Genomic DNA, 15124 nt, shown 5'->3' with positions numbered 1-15124 from the left:
CCAGTGCTTCCCAAATTATAAGGTACAAATGCCCAGGAGGTTGTTAAAATGTAGATTGGGACCAAGTAGGTCCAGGTGTGCCTGTGAGTTTGCATTTCTAACAAGCTCCCAGGTGATCCTAATGCTGTTGATCCATGATTACAATGGAGGTGTAAGGGCTGTAGGAGACTGGAATGATAACTTCCTGGCTAAATTTACTTTCCTGGAATCCATTTCTCGTACACTCCCTGTCTCTTGTAGTAAATGAAGCAGAGATAAATTCAAGCTAAGTAAGACAGAAGCAGAGTAGTCCTCCAGACACAGTAACATTTGTCAACAACAAAAGCCTAAATACTAGCATCTAAGTCACCTTGGGTAGCCATAACAAAATACATCACCTGGGTGGTCTAATCAACAATTATTCCTCACAGTTCTGCAGGGTGGGAGATCCAGGGGCTTGCTGGCAGATGCCATTCTTGGTGAAGACCCTCTTCCTTACTCGCAGACGGCTGCTGTCTTCTCATTATTTCCTCATGTGATGGGGAGGGAGTTCTGGTATCTTGCTCTTTTCTTATAAGGACACTAGTCACTTTTTGGGGGCCCCAACCTGACCTCCTGTAAAATCTAATCACCTCCCAAAGGCCCCACCTCTAATCCCGTCACAGCAGGGGTTAGAGTGTCAACATAAGAATTTTGGAGGGACAGTATTCAGTCCATTACAACTACAGAAAGATTTTTCTAGATAAATGATTTCATGTCAATGCTGGGAGTCTGTCAGTTCTGAGCAAAGGTCTCGGCTGTCAGTGGTGGTGTGCTTTGCTGTAATAAATGTATACCATGGTGAGCTCTACTGACAGCAGACCGGGGGCCACATGGTCCTTTCTCAGCAGAAGCTGGAGGACCACACGTTTCATCAGTTAGAGAAGCAGATGCAGAGTAAGCCCTAGCATGCCTTGACAAGTACTGTAAACAAAAAATTTGAATGCCCTTGTTCTAGAAAACAAACACTGCAAGTTCCAAGGTAGCTCAGAACCAGACAGTACAGTATATCAAAAGGTCTTTAGGAAGAAAACGAAGAGTTGCTTGAGTACATAATTAAGTATTTCCACTGACTAATATCAGCATCCAAAGAACTTCTTAATGTTGACTTCTTGAAAATTAGTGCATATATCATAAAGACTTTTAAAATCCTCACCCAAAGACATGTTTATTGATTTTAGAGAGAGGAAGGGAAGAGAGAGAGAGAGAGAGAGAAAAAAAGAGAGGGAGAGAGAGAAACATTGATCAGTTCCCTCCTGCATGGGTCCCCACCAGGGATTGAACCTGCAACCTAGGTATGTGCCCTGACCAGGGATCAAACACACAAGCTTTTTGGTGTATAGATGATGTTCCAACCAACTGAGCTACCTGGCCAGGGATATATCACATCATTTTTGAGGCAAACACACACAGAAACAATGTTTTCTATAATATAGAAAAACTCACAGAAAATGATCTGGAAGGGACATGCCCAACTGAGATGAGTCATCAGGGAAAGGATTAAACCACCACCACAGCACACAAATCCAGGCAACGGCTCCACCAACAGGTATTCCTAAGAACACGTGTGGACCACTCAGGTACCATGTACAAGCTCCGTCCACATCCCTTTAAACAGCTGCCCCTTGTCTCACCTTGGCCTGGTGTGTACACTGCAGTGGTATGTTCCAACCTTGGAAAGTTGAACCTGGGGAAAGGCCTATGCAGGCTCTGGAGATGGGCTCAGGACCAATTGGACAGAGAAGTTGGGGTCCCTCATTCCTGAGTTTGATCTAAAAGTGGGGTGCTGGGGGACACAGGCTCTGGAAGGGCACATACCTTGGGCCTCACTGACTCCTCCCCTTGTGGGAGGTGTGGCTGGTGAAGGGCCCTGGTGGAGCTCTCTGAAGCCCCGGCCTAGGTCTGGGGGAGCCCTGTGCTCAGGTCCTGATGAGCTAAGAAATCTCAAGGGTCATTTTGACCACACTATACGTAGAACCCCAGTCAGTGAATGAGCCTCATTCTTCCTGCTTTGTATTTGTGTTGGATATTTAAAAGTATGAGCTACACAGACAGCATCAGGACTCCCTCTTCAATGGGAGATGCCCAGGACTGGCACAGAGAACGACGGATGAAACCAGATCCACCTCTTTCATCGCCTCGTCTTGTTTCACTGTAAGAGCAGGCAGAATTGGAGACCCTGTGCAAATTGCTTTCTCTTCCTCTTTTGCACAGTATGGTAGAATTTACACAAGAGTACAAATGATGTGATTCCATTGCACTAACTACAGCATCTTGTTTCCTGTTTGTATATTTATTTATTGTTGCATAACAAATCATCCTCAAATTTAGCAGCTTAAAACAACAGACATTTATTATTTCATAGTTTGTGTGTGCCAGGAATCTGGAAGTGGCTTAGTTGGGTGTTTGCCCCTCAAGGTCTTCTATGAGATTGCAGCCAAGCTGTGCACCAAGGCTGAAGTCTACCAAGACTCACCTGGGCCTGAAGGATCCAATTCCAAGTTCACTTATATGGTTGTTTGGAGGTTTTAGTTCTTATAGGCTGTTAGACCAAGAGTCTCGGTTCTTTGTGGGTCTTAGTTGCTTGTCATACCAGGCAGGCCTCCTAGAAGCCAAAGGCGAACTCAGGAAGGAGAGAACGGTCAAGTGAGTCAGTGGCATATGGAAAAGGGTACCTCAGTCTAACAGCTGTAAGCTCACTGGAGAATGGGGAGTAGGTGAACCATGCCCCAAAATTGGTTGAGAAGCAAATGGGAGGGAGGGAAAGGGAGACAGGGCCAGTAGATCCCAAACCAGGGTCTGCAACAGGTGCTTGCATTGGGCTACCTGGGGAGCTTATAAGAAATATACGGTTCCTTAGAGTTAATAACACTGTATTGTATATTTGAAAGTTGCTAACAGATTTTGTTTGTTTTAAGGTTATTTATTTATTTTTAGAGAGAGGGGAATGGAGAGAGAAAGAGAGGGAGAGAAACATCACGGTGTGGTTGCCTCTCATGTGCCCCCAACTGGGGACCTGGCCACAACCCAGGCATGTGCCCTGACTGCAAATTAAACCGTGACCCTCTAGTTCACAGGCTGGTACTCAATCCACTGAGCCATACCAGTAGAGATCTTAAAAAGTTCTCATTACAAGGAAAGAAAAATTGTAACTGTGGTGATGGATGTTAACTAGACTCATTGTGGTGATCATTTCACAATATATATACGGAGTCATTATATTGTACAAGAGAAACTATGTTATATGTCAATTATATCTCTAATTTTAAAATACTAGTTTCTAGGACACACCATTTTTTTGGGGGGGGGCAAGGACGCTGAAGTTGAGAAAAGTTAAATTAGTTACTCAAATTTCCATAACTAGGAAAGGGCAGAGCTGGGGTTGGAACTCAGGCTCACCTGGAAGCCAAAGTTCCCTTGAGTGAGGGATATGGCTAGCCTGGCTCCCCACAAACCCATGCAGACATGGCTCTCCAGAGAGAGCAGGGTGGCCCTCCACAGACAAGCAATCATGCCGAAAAATTGGGTGAAAAACAGTGCACAGTGGGAGTCACGAAGAATCTAAGCAGAGGTTCAGGCACTTTTCTGCACATTGATGTCACCTGCAGATTATATTGGTCTAACATTCCAGGAATCCCAATTAAAAATAAAAATAAAAAAGAATTCCCTGGGTGATTTAATTTGCAGCAAAGTTTGAGAACCATTGGTTTAATCCATCCATCCTTACAGTTTAGGATGTGGGTGGGGGTCACACAACTCTAATCCAATGAAGGCTACGTTCTAGACATTCGTATTTAGATACAAAATGTGGCATAGAATTTCAAGGGGTTTACAGATCCTAAGAAGCGAAGCTGGGAACCTCTTTGCGCGGGGGGAGGGGGGGCACTTCGTGACCCTCAGTAAAAATCCCCAGACACAGGCGTATCCAACTCCAATCACTGTGACGTGAGCTCTCTGTCCCCTCCAGAATGGCACGAGCTTTCTTTCTCCTTCACTAGAAGCCTCGGCATTAGTGTCACCAAGCCGAGTTCCCACCGGGCGAGGGTTCGGACCAGCAGCTGCGGCAGTGTGCCCGTGCACGCGCGGTCCGCCGGCGAGCTTGCGTTTCCGTTACGGGAGCCGGGGCCGCCTCAGGCTGCGGCTGCAGATGCGCGCCCAGCCCCTCCCGCCCAGTCCCCTCCCCCGGCAGCTCTCGCTAGCCTCTCGCTTGCCCTCCTCCCTCCCACCCCCGGCAGCGTCGGCCGCCTAGGTTGCGCAGGGCAGCCCTCGGCACGCGAGCCCCTCCTGCAGCCTTGCCGAGCGAGCCGAGTGCCGAACCCCGGGCGTGCGTGGTGCTCCCTCCCGGCGGCCGAGCGACCATGAGCCGCGGTGCAGTGGCCCCAGAGAGCAGGTGAGCGCAGCCGCAGGGCTGGGGGGCGCCGGGAGGTGGTCGGAAAGAAAAGGCAGAGCGGGGTGGGGGTGGGGGATGCGGCTGGGCCTAATATCGCCGCGTGCCGAATAAGCTTTGCCTCTCTGTAGCACCCCGTCCCCGGGTTCTGCCCCTGCCCTTGGCCGTGCGGGGCCAGGGGCCCCACTGCCGCTCCGGCATCCCCGCTCCGGGCGCTCAAACAAAGAGCCCTTCGACGGCGGCACCTGCCCCGCGTGGGGTCAGAGCATGGGGAGGTGATGCGTCCCCTGCCCGGCTACGACCCCATATCCGCGGCCCAGGGGTCAGCGGTCGCACCTGGGTAGGGTAGGCGGCTCCGGGGTCGCGCGCAGGTGCCCGCGCGGGAGGCGGCGGCGCGCAGCTCAGGAGGCCCGGCAGTCCCGGCCCGGAGGCGGGGCCTACAGGCGGCGCTGCAGCCCCTGCAGCCGCGGCTTTCCCCACGCCTGCTACCCGGCCGCGCGGCGAAGGCCGCAGGTGAGCGCAATTTGTTCGCCTCCTGGGGCGGGCGGGAGCGAGGTGAGTGGGGTGGGGTGGGGTGGGGCGGGCCGAGGTGGGGTGAGGTGAGGTGAAGTGGGGCGGGACGGGGCGGGGCTAGTGGGGGAGGGTCGCAGTACAGGGTCTCCTTTGCTCTCCTTGGTGGACTCAAGCCCTTCCCGCCTTTGCGGGTGACTCCCTTCCCGGAGGCGCAGCTTCCGTCGTCTTCATCTTCCCGCAGCTATTGGGATTCAGATCTCCGTAGTCCTTGCGCCCTCTTTATCTGGAGAAGGACGTGGGACCCCAGGTGCTCGTTTTTTTTTTTTTTTTTTTTGAACACCGTTGGCACTTTGGTCACCGACTTTTAAATAGTTTGAGCAGAGGGTCGGATTAGTTCCTTTAACGCCCCCCTTTGCCCGTTCGTCGGGTACCACCCCCCCGTCAGCCCCTCACCCCCCAAGTGGCACTAAACTTTTTGCTCGAAGGATTTCTGCTATTACTGTAAAAGTGCCTCTGTCATCAGTGCCCCACAGATCTTTAAAAGCAGCTTTTTACATGGGAATGTTTATTAAGAACTATTTTGGAGAAGCTCTAACAGTGTTGTGGGCTGTCCCGTCTTCCGGAGTTACCCACTGTCATCCGCAAAAGCAGGCTTTTATTTTACCATTGGAAGTAGTGTTTCAGCCAAAGACACGTGACAGTGATGGGTGGTTTGTGAAAGATAATACCCTTTCAGTAATCCTCCCCTTGCAGCAATTGCTTGCAGGAAGTCGGCCCAAAGCAGTGCAGAAACGCTCAGCAAAGATTCAGTCTGCAGAGAATTTACTTTTGGGAGTCACAAGCTGCAAAACAAAGTTTCTATAGGAACAGCTAGAGGAAGAAGAGACTGCCAAAGTTAACAGTGTCCACACTTGAGTTTTTCGTAGATCATTAAACATTTGGCCCAGCTTCTCTCAGGGTGAAAGAAGTTTTATTTATTTATTTTTCTTGTCCTTTCTTTAAAACTGTTGCAATCAGGAGGACAGCCTATAAGTTGTCTTTTTTTTTTTTTTTTTTCCTTCTTGATGTTAGCTTGAATAAAACCACACGGGAACATGAACTGAGTTTACTTTGTATACCAAACACACTTCTGAGAGGTGTCACTCAACAGCAAGGCTTGTGAACTATTGTTAGAGAACTTCTCTAAAGTTTTTCCTTATAAAATGATAGAGAGAGGAAGTGTAAATTGAAATACAGTATGTGAAATTAGCACAGCTATTTACACAAACAGAGCTAACCAAACGCTCCAGGGAATTACCAGCTCTTCCTATTATTGCTCTTAAGAGGCGGACCCTTCCCACCCGTTTGCATCAAAACTTGTTAGTTCACCCTCTCATCTTTTGGCCTTTTCAGGGAGATTGTTGCTAATGTGCCATAACTGTAAAGCACTCTCCAGATGTTTGCTACTGTTGCTTGTTTGTTTTTTTTAAGATTTTATTTATTTTTAGAAGGAGAGGGAAGGAGGGAGAAAGAGGGAGAGAAACATCAGTGTGAGAGAGATACATTGATTGATTGCCTCTTGGATGCCCCCAAGTGGGGACCTGGCCTGCAACCCAGGCATGTGCCCTAATGGGAAATTGAATCCATGACCCTTTAGTTCTCAGGCCGGCACTTAGTCCACTGAGCCATACCAGCCAGGGCTGTTGCTTATAATTTTTGGTAGTTGTACAATATACCACCCTAATTAGCCATTCCCACATTTTTTTGGCAGTTAAGCTGTTATTACAGATTTCTTAAGTATTGAGGACTAGAGACTCTACCTTATATCTAACTTCCTACCATATCCGGTCATGTATTTGTACAATGAACTTCTTTTCAATGCAAACTATATGCCAAACAATGTGTTGCATGCTGGGGATGTGTAGTCCTTGGCTGCATGCGCACACCCACACACGTGTGCATGCACACATACGAAGCACAGCAGTGCAATAAAACTAAAACTTAATTCAGTTGTATATCAAATGTTGGCTCAAGGAGGAGAGTAGAGAAGGGATCCCTTCTACTGGGCTGGATAGGAATTCTGCATCCCCCGAACCCTGCCCAGGCAGCCCCTGCCCAGGTGAGAGTGCTCCTTGCCCACCCTGGGCACTTAGGAATTTTTCCTCTTCCTGCTTCCTCCTCCTCTTCCTCTCCTCCTTTTCCTCTCACTGCTGGTAATGTTCCTGCTGCCTCCCTCTTCCCTGGCAGCCTAGTTTCAGCCCTTTTCCTTCCTGGCCCCACTTGCTTTTGGAGTATGTTATGCAGAGATCTCATGGACAGTTACAGGAAGGAAGAAGGGACTAAGCCTACAACTACCCCTCCTAATTCCTGCTGACCCACTGCTGCCCTTAGGCCACATTCCCAATGCAATCAGCCTTTCACCTTGCCCAGCAACTGTCCAGGGGCATTCTCCTTTCAGAACCATGGTCCATAAAGCTAAAGCCCTAAATCCTTTTCCATTCCCAAGATGCTGAAAACCCTTCGTGTGTGTGTGTGTGTGTGTGTGTGTGTACACAATCATACAGAAAACATGAACATCTTAAGTTTACAACCCAGGCTGAAAAATAGAACATGGTGCCCTAGAAGCTCCCCTCATACTCCTTTTACTGTCACAACCTTCACGCCTAAAATAACCAGATACTAGTTTTGCTTGCTTGCTTGTGAGCTTTATCAATATAGAATCACACAGTGTATACCCCTTTGCATCTGGCTTCTTTTGTACAACATTGTGTGTGTGGGAGTGATACACCTGGTTGTGTGTAGCAGTTCTTCTGTGCTCATGGCCTACAGTATTCCATTATATGACTATCACGTTTTATTCATTCTATTCTCGATGAGCATGGTAGTTTCCAGCTTTTTGCCTTTCACAAATAATGATACAATGAGTCCTTTAGCCTTTTCATACCCAAAGAGCTACCAGTTTTACCTTGTTTGACTTAAAAAGGGAGGAAGAGGAGTAGTTGGAGGAGCCAGCCCGGAGAGCCAGCCCTGTGGATTTCCCATTTTTGCCAGAGCTAAGTACCTTCAGAAGCATCAAAAGCCATGCTTATAAATAGAACCAGAGGTGTGGAAACAAGGAACAGACTGACAGTGACCAGAGGGGAGTGGGGAGGGGGAGAAGGGCTGAAAGAAGGGGAAGGATATAGTCAAGGAACATGTATAAATGACCCATAGACAGGGACAACATGGTGGGGATTGAGTGTGGGAGTGGGGGTGGGCGGAGCAGGGGAGAGCAAAGTGAGGATTGGGACAGTGTAATAGAACAACAATTTAAATAAAAAGCTCTGCTGTTGTTCACAGAACCAGCTGTAGAAGAAAAAAGCCATAGAATGGCTTCTATCATGGGTGAGTTGATGGGAAGTGATGATCTTTGAGGTACTTAGGAAAAAACTGGGTGATGATGGGAAACCAGCCTGGCTTGGGAAGTGTCCCCTAAGGGGATCGTTGGCTGGGAGCTCAGGGCTCCTACATCTCTCCAACCTGCCCCTCCTGCCCCCAACCATCCCCTTGTGGGGTCCCTGATCCACCCCAGGGCCTGGTCCCAGAGGTTCAGCAATGAGGAAGCCCTTCTGTCCTGGCCAGAATAGAGGTGGCCTTGTTGTTGGCTTTCAGAGCTTGATTCTGAATGAGGGCTGTGTCCCTGACGTATACTTTCAAGTTACCTAGCCTCCTGAGAGGAATTTCTCATCTAGTCTATAACTTCTTGAGCAGGTAGGCTGGCATATGGGGCCTGGGAGAGTGAGGTTTTCTTCAGGGAAATGCTTGGGCCTTTGAGACTCACCCAGGCACTGTCTGAACCTGCAGGGGGTCGCACAGGGTCAGGCAGTCCCCGGGTGTCTCCATGCATGGTGTGGGAGATAGCAGGTTCTGGGACCCTGTGCTACTGACTTCCTCCTCTGCTCTCAAGTTGCAGTTGCTCCTGGAGAGGACCCAGCAGACTGGAGGGTTGAGGGTTGACACCAGTTTGGTCACACAGGAAGGGTTTTTCCACTTCCCTGTTCCCCCTCATTTCCTGCTTCTCTCCCCCTGAGCACTCTTGCTTTCCTCCTGTTCCTGAATCTTGTTTTTTCTAAAATTTTTTTTAAAGATTTTATTTTTAGAGAGATGGGAAGGGAGAGAGAGAGGGGGAGAGAAACAGTGGTGTGTGGTTGCCTCTCATGTGCCCTCAACTAGGGACTTGGCCTGCAACCCAGGCATGTGCCCTGACTAGGAATCGAACTGGCAACCCTTTGGTTCACAGGCCTGCTCTGAATCCACTGAGCCACACCAGCCAGGGCCTGTTCCTGGATCTTGCTTAGCGTCTTCCTGACTCAGACAGGATCCCACTCCTGTCTCCCCACCCCCACCCCCAGCAAGTCTTCCTCTGTACTATTCCTGCTTGTCCTCTGTGGCTCAGCTTAAATGTCACTTCCTCTCCCTAATTCCTCAGTCTTAACCTAGTTTTCTTGTCCTCTCTCAAAGCACTTTCTGTTTCAGATACAGGAAGAATATTCCCCATCAGGCTGATGTTTTTCTCTGTCGTTTTCTTGAAGGCACACACCAAGTTGCTTTGTTCACTGGTTCCTTGCACACAAGCCATACATGCTTGTTAAATGAATGAACTGATAACTTAAACCAAGAGGCTGAGATAAGTTGTAAGATTGTCTCTGCTTATAACTTGTGATGTGATCTTGGGTATTTATTCACTTGACCTCTCCTAGAGTCCCATCTCCCCCTCTGTAAAATTAACTACATCCTGGTAGGTTTCAGCTTTTTCTAACAGGATCCTGTTTCGGGTATGGTTGCACTCTAAGAATGCAAGATGGCCTTAGCATCATAGTTTAATTGGCATTGTAGTTAGTTATGTGCCTGTGTTCGTTTCTTTTCTGGGGCATATGGTTTAATTATGCTTGATAACTATGTTAGTTACAGTAATGTAACTATAGTTGAGAATTACCTTCACAGGGAGCAGGAGCCTTAGGAGGAGAGACTGCTAAGTATTTTGCTCATTTAAAACGTTCTGGCAGAAGCTTGGGCATAGCAATCAGATAGACCAGCATTTGTGGATACATTCCCCAAGGTTTTGGGGTCTTATTTCCCCCTCTGTAAAATGGGGATAGTACTGGTTTACTAGGGAGGTTATTGTGATGAGCTAATTGATACAAGCCAAGTCCTTGGCCTAGTTTCAGGCACATAGTAAACGTTAAATAAATACTGGCTATGATCATATTATGGTTTTGTTTTTTCTTTAAGCATTGTTATAAATCTTTAACTGGGCAATCGTTACTTATTGAGCCAGATTTGAGTGAACTCATTCTGACGCCTAATACCAACCTGTCTAGGCTGCACAAAGCTAAGTGGGGGTGCTGAGATGGGAGAAAAAGGTCCCCCAGAGATCAGAATTTCTGAAGTCTAGCTCCAGCTCCCTGCTTCCCCAGCTCGTGTGGGTTTGGCCAACGGATTTAACAGCTCTGAGATTCGGTGTCCTCATCTGCACGTGGGGTGGGGTGCTGGCCCTGCATTCCTGGCAGTTGCTGGGAGGAGCTGGTGCACCCTGTGGGTTTGGAAGCGCTAACACACTGTGTCCATGTGAGGTTCTGGTTTTGCTCTAGTTTTCATTTCGCTGCAGCCATGACTTGATTCCAACCATGATTTTTTTGTTTTGCTCATTTGCACCTATTTTAATATAATCCACATTTTTTGAACAAACATGCAGTAAATACCCTCATTTAATATAACCCCCCCCCGCCCCCCTTGAAGTCTTAAGCTCGTTCTTTAAATCCTATGGTGGTAGCTCAGAGACTTTACTATGCCAGGGTTCAGGGTTCCCACTTCTACTAAAGGAACGGTACAGTAAGGTGGGGTCTGGAAGCTGACAGGCATGAAGTTATACCTAGTAATAGTGATTGGGTCCTGATCAAAATTAAGGCGTTTTAAGTGCTGTTAAGTAAGTGTCTGTGTGCCTTCCCTACTGATCTCTAGTCCCTCAATTACACTGTGAGCATTTGGAATGGGTGCTATCTTCCCAGGGTTGCTGTGGTTTTTCCCTGTAACAATCCTCATAACAAAAGCAGAAAGGCAGAGAGCGTGGGGAACCAGCATCCATGGAGTCGCAAAGGCCCTGTGGGTCCTGCAGGGTCTGCGTCCTCCACCTGACTGTGCAGGCGGGCAGGGAGGCCACCTTGCAGGTAGGCTCCTCTTCATGGGGTCTGAGCCCATCCCCCTAAACCGTCAGGTGTTTTGAGCTGAGAGCTGGCCGTCTCCCTCGCAGCCTCACCAATATTGTTTTGTACACCACTTACTGTCGTCTACTTCATGGAGAAAGTACAGGTTTTATACAGAGGTTTCTGGGTTTTAGCAGAAGGTCTAATATCTAAGCAGATGTATACATGTCTGGAAATAGAGATAAGCAGCTGTAGAAAGGGGATTAATGCAACTGCCAGTTGAGAGAAAAATGCTCTTTTGTCATTGAGGACACAAATGAGTTTTAAGCAGACATATTTTGTAAAATAAGAATGGCTGACTCTCAATCCATGTTCTCATAATTATTCTAAAATTGAAAGGCCTGTAACTGCATTATGAAAGGTATGAGGCCAGATGTAATGGTTGGTTTGTTCTTTTATGCATTTCACTGGGAACCAATTTCAGCCTTTTTCTTAGTTTTGAAGCATTTCCCAATTTCAGGTTCACTGACCCCCTCTGGCTTTTTGAATAGGAGTTTAGGATTAAAAAACAAGGGTTTAAGTCTGAAAATGAGAATATATATATTTCCTAAAATCATGAAACTTGGGAAATACCGTATACTGGGGAAGTTTACCAGTATAATATTTTGAGTCAAGGAGGCTTGCAAAATCTGGGGGTTTCCTACCAACGTAGGTGAAGAAAGGAAAGAGTGAGCACTTTGTCTGCGACTTCTGATGTCTTCTTCATTTACTTTTACTAAACTGAGGAAGAAATTGGGATTCGGGGGTGAAGTGGTGGGGAATGAGGGAAGTGGTATCAGGCAAGCATGTGGACTTTGAAGTCATAATGGCTTAGAGTCAAGTTCATCCTTCTTCAGTTTATTAGCTGTATGACCTTGAGGAACTTAATTAACCTCTCTGAGCTTCAGTCTCTGCATTTGTAATAGCCTTGATAGGCTTACTGAGATGATTAAAATGAGAAAATAGAGATTTTCAACACCCATTAAGTGCAGATAATACCATTGTTGTTTTCTTCCTGCCTTTTCATTTATTCATCAAAGATTCTGATTCAGTAGGCCCAGAAAAACTATTTTTAGTGGGCATCCGATAATCGAGTTCTAATGGTCCTCAGACCACATCTTGTGAGAGAAATGTTGTTCTTAAAGGATGCATTGAGGTTTGGGCATCAACGGGGGAGGGCAGGGCTGTCACTTATGTGCACACACAACTCCAGAGGGTACCCCAACATCATAGTACATGTCCATGGAGCACCCAGTGTTGGGGTGCAGGACCTGTAAGGCTCCAGGCAGTGACCCTGGGAGGCTTTGCATAGAGTAGAGTGTGTGTGTGTCTGTGTGTGTGAGTGTGATATACAGGGTGTGTTTGGGACACGAAAGATCTTTCCCTCTGAGGGAGCAGGTTGGGAGGGACAAGGGAGGTCCTTGCATGCTGGGCCAAGGCACTGAGGCTTTAGCCAGGAAGCAGTGAGAAGCCACCGAAGGGTATAAGTACAGCTGTGATTATACCGTGCCAATGGTCACATGAAGGATGAGCCGAGAGAGAATGCGGGCAGGTACGATAATTAGGAGGAAATTATACTCAGCCAAGCAGGTGAGAGCCAGTGGGAGGGGAGAGGGAAAAGGAGAGAGAGAGCTTGAACTGAGGCAGGAACAGTGTGTTGAGGAGGGGACGGATATGAGAGGTGTGCAGGAAGAGGCTCAGGGACCCCCAGGTCCCAGGCACCTGGAACTTGGAGAAGAGGCCTAAGAAGGAGGTAGAGATCGGGGATCTGAAGCCTTGGCGCGAAGGTGAACACTGGGGCAGCGAGGAGCAATATGAGGAGGCTGCACGGTGTGATTCTGGGTCACGTCAGGCCCCCAGGAGGCTGGAGCCCATGGATGTAGGAGAAGGACCAGGCCTTGTGATGGGAGGCGGGAGCAGATGGGTGGAAGCCGTGGAGGAGCCTGCGTGAGAGAAGGAGGTCACAAGCGCATTGGGTCTGCTGGGCAGGAGTCATCGGTGGCTCTAGCTAGAGGAGTTTCGGTCACATGGGAGAGCAGAAGCCAGATGCTTGGAGTCTAGGAGAGAAGGGAGCGAGTTCTTCTCTGAGACTAAAGGGCAGGGAAGGTCCAGGCAGTGAGTGGTGAGGGTGGACGGTGGGCCAGGGGAGGGACCTCTCAGTTAAACGGGAGCTCTCTGACCCCTTCATTTCTCAGGCATGCTGATGCTGAGGGGAGAGGCCGGAGAAGCAGAGTAAGTAGCCCGGGAGAGGAGGGGGACCCCGGAGAGGCTCTCCGTGGAAGCCAGGTAGAGGGGCTGGAGGCCGGGGCAGGATGGGCAATTAGGATTGTGTTACAAGAGACAGGACCAAGGAAGGCCGATGGCTGGGCGCGGACCTGGGATTGTGATTGTGTGCTGGTGGCTCCTGGGGCTGTACCAGGACACGGAGTTCAAGGGCACGCTTGGTGAGCTTCCTGTGTCTGTGCGGTTTGGAGTCAGGCCGCGGAGACTGAGAGGGGCAGGAAGAGAACTGAGGGGTGGAGAGGATTTCTTTCGTCCACAGCATTTATGGAGAAACAGAATACAATGATTACTTTGAAGGTTTTCCTAATTATCATGTATAAAATGAGTATCAGTTTCTAAAACTGTTTTTCTTTTCTTGTCTAGTGATGATCACATTACCTCTTCAGGAGAAAAAGGTATGGTACTCTTAAGTCAGTGTTATTGAAAAACTATGAAACATTTGCAGTTTTAGAAAATGATTTCTTCATTCATTTAACCTATTGGTTGCAATTGCTTTGTTACATTCATGCATTCACTAACTTGTGGAATGTGTTAAAATAATCATTAGGTTAGGACGATGGGATATGACATTTTTTTAGAATTTTACGGTTATTTTTCAACAGATATTTTAAAAGGTGAAATTAAAGAATTTGGGCCTTTGTAACTTTTCACAACTTGATAATAGAATGTAAATGCTCTTATATGTCATTTCTTTTAAACGCTGGGTCTAATGTTGTTCTTAACTTTATTTTAAATTAATAATTAAGTTCAGTGAAGAGTTATTATCAACCAAATTCTATAAACTCATGCATAAAAACTAGCTGTTATCTTTAATACTTGAATGTGATCATCAGTTTCATATACTTCATGAAAGTGGCAACACAGTTCTCTCCCTGAATCTGGGTCACATAAAAAATCTCTTATTAAAGGAATAAACTGGGTCTGCATCTGGGTTTGGTGTGGGACCGCTGAGGGTCGAGTTCTCATTTTGAGTGGAGCTGCTTGTTTGGAAAGTCTATAAACCGTGCATAGGGCTGTATTTCTTGTTTTGGCCCATTCTCTATCCCATACTGCATGGCTGAGAGCCATTCTGGAGGGTGTTTCTGAGGTCACTTTAGGCAGCAATCTGTGTCACTTAACTGCAGACTAACTTGGAAACCTTAGCCCATTGTTGGGCCATCTTTTGCAGGTTCTGTTTCCCTCTCGTGGTTAATTTTTTCAGTGTAGAATAATAAGCTGCCTAATAAAAATATCCTGATTAAAATCTAATAAAGGATTCTGTAATGTTTGGCTGGCACGGGCAGGGTGTGGGGATGCCGCACGTCTCTCACGACAGTGGGTGGACCTGGTGGGCCTTGCTGCTGCACGGAGCTGACCTGAACCTCCGGCCGCAGTAAACGCATCCCTTGCTTTGCTTTTGCCCCTCTGTCTGTCTGCCTGAGATGCCTCTCCCTGCCCTCACATTTCACCTCCAGGACTTGCTGCAGCTCAGCCAGATTCATGAGCTTGTGCTGAAGCCCTCATCTTCAGTGACTGGTCTCAGCTTCTCTCTTGGACCAGCAAAATACTGGCCTAAATTCGTCTTGTATTGTGATTTCTTGTACTAATTTGTCTAGTGCACAGCTACTCCTTGCCCTCACAACTGCATTAACCCATATCTAGGTTTTCTCCTAATTTCTGCAGTGTGCCCTCACACAGTGGACACTAAGTCAGTGTTTATAAAATCGAGGGGACAGTAGTCTCT

The 15124-nt window shown here is 47.7% G+C and overlaps 1 protein-coding gene across 3 annotated transcripts in view; it reads left to right on the top strand.

Annotated features, from left to right (window-relative positions):
• Positions 1-4253: 4253 nt before the first annotated feature.
• LOC150020796 (NACHT, LRR and PYD domains-containing protein 1a-like) overlaps positions 4254-15124 on the top strand; it is a 38677-nt gene continuing 27806 nt past the window's right edge. For 2 of the 3 annotated variants that reach the window (XM_090273333.1, XM_090273325.1), the window contains exons 1-3: positions 4254-4408; positions 13314-13350; positions 13765-13796. In XM_090273333.1, coding sequence (XP_090129459.1) covers positions 13316-13350; positions 13765-13796 — 67 coding nt within the window. In that variant the 5' untranslated portion in view covers positions 4254-4408; positions 13314-13315. The remainder of the gene's footprint in view (positions 4409-13313; positions 13351-13764; positions 13797-15124) is intronic. The other variant, XM_090273341.1, reaches the window with a different exon arrangement.

The sequence above is a fragment of the Furipterus horrens genome, unplaced genomic scaffold (genome assembly GCF_987537825.1).
Source record: "Furipterus horrens unplaced genomic scaffold, mFurHor1.1.pri manual_scaffold_1, whole genome shotgun sequence".
Taxonomy (NCBI): Eukaryota; Metazoa; Chordata; class Mammalia; order Chiroptera; family Furipteridae; genus Furipterus; species Furipterus horrens.
Note: the sequence above shows the minus strand (reverse complement) of the source record. Positions and strands in the feature narration are given on the sequence as shown.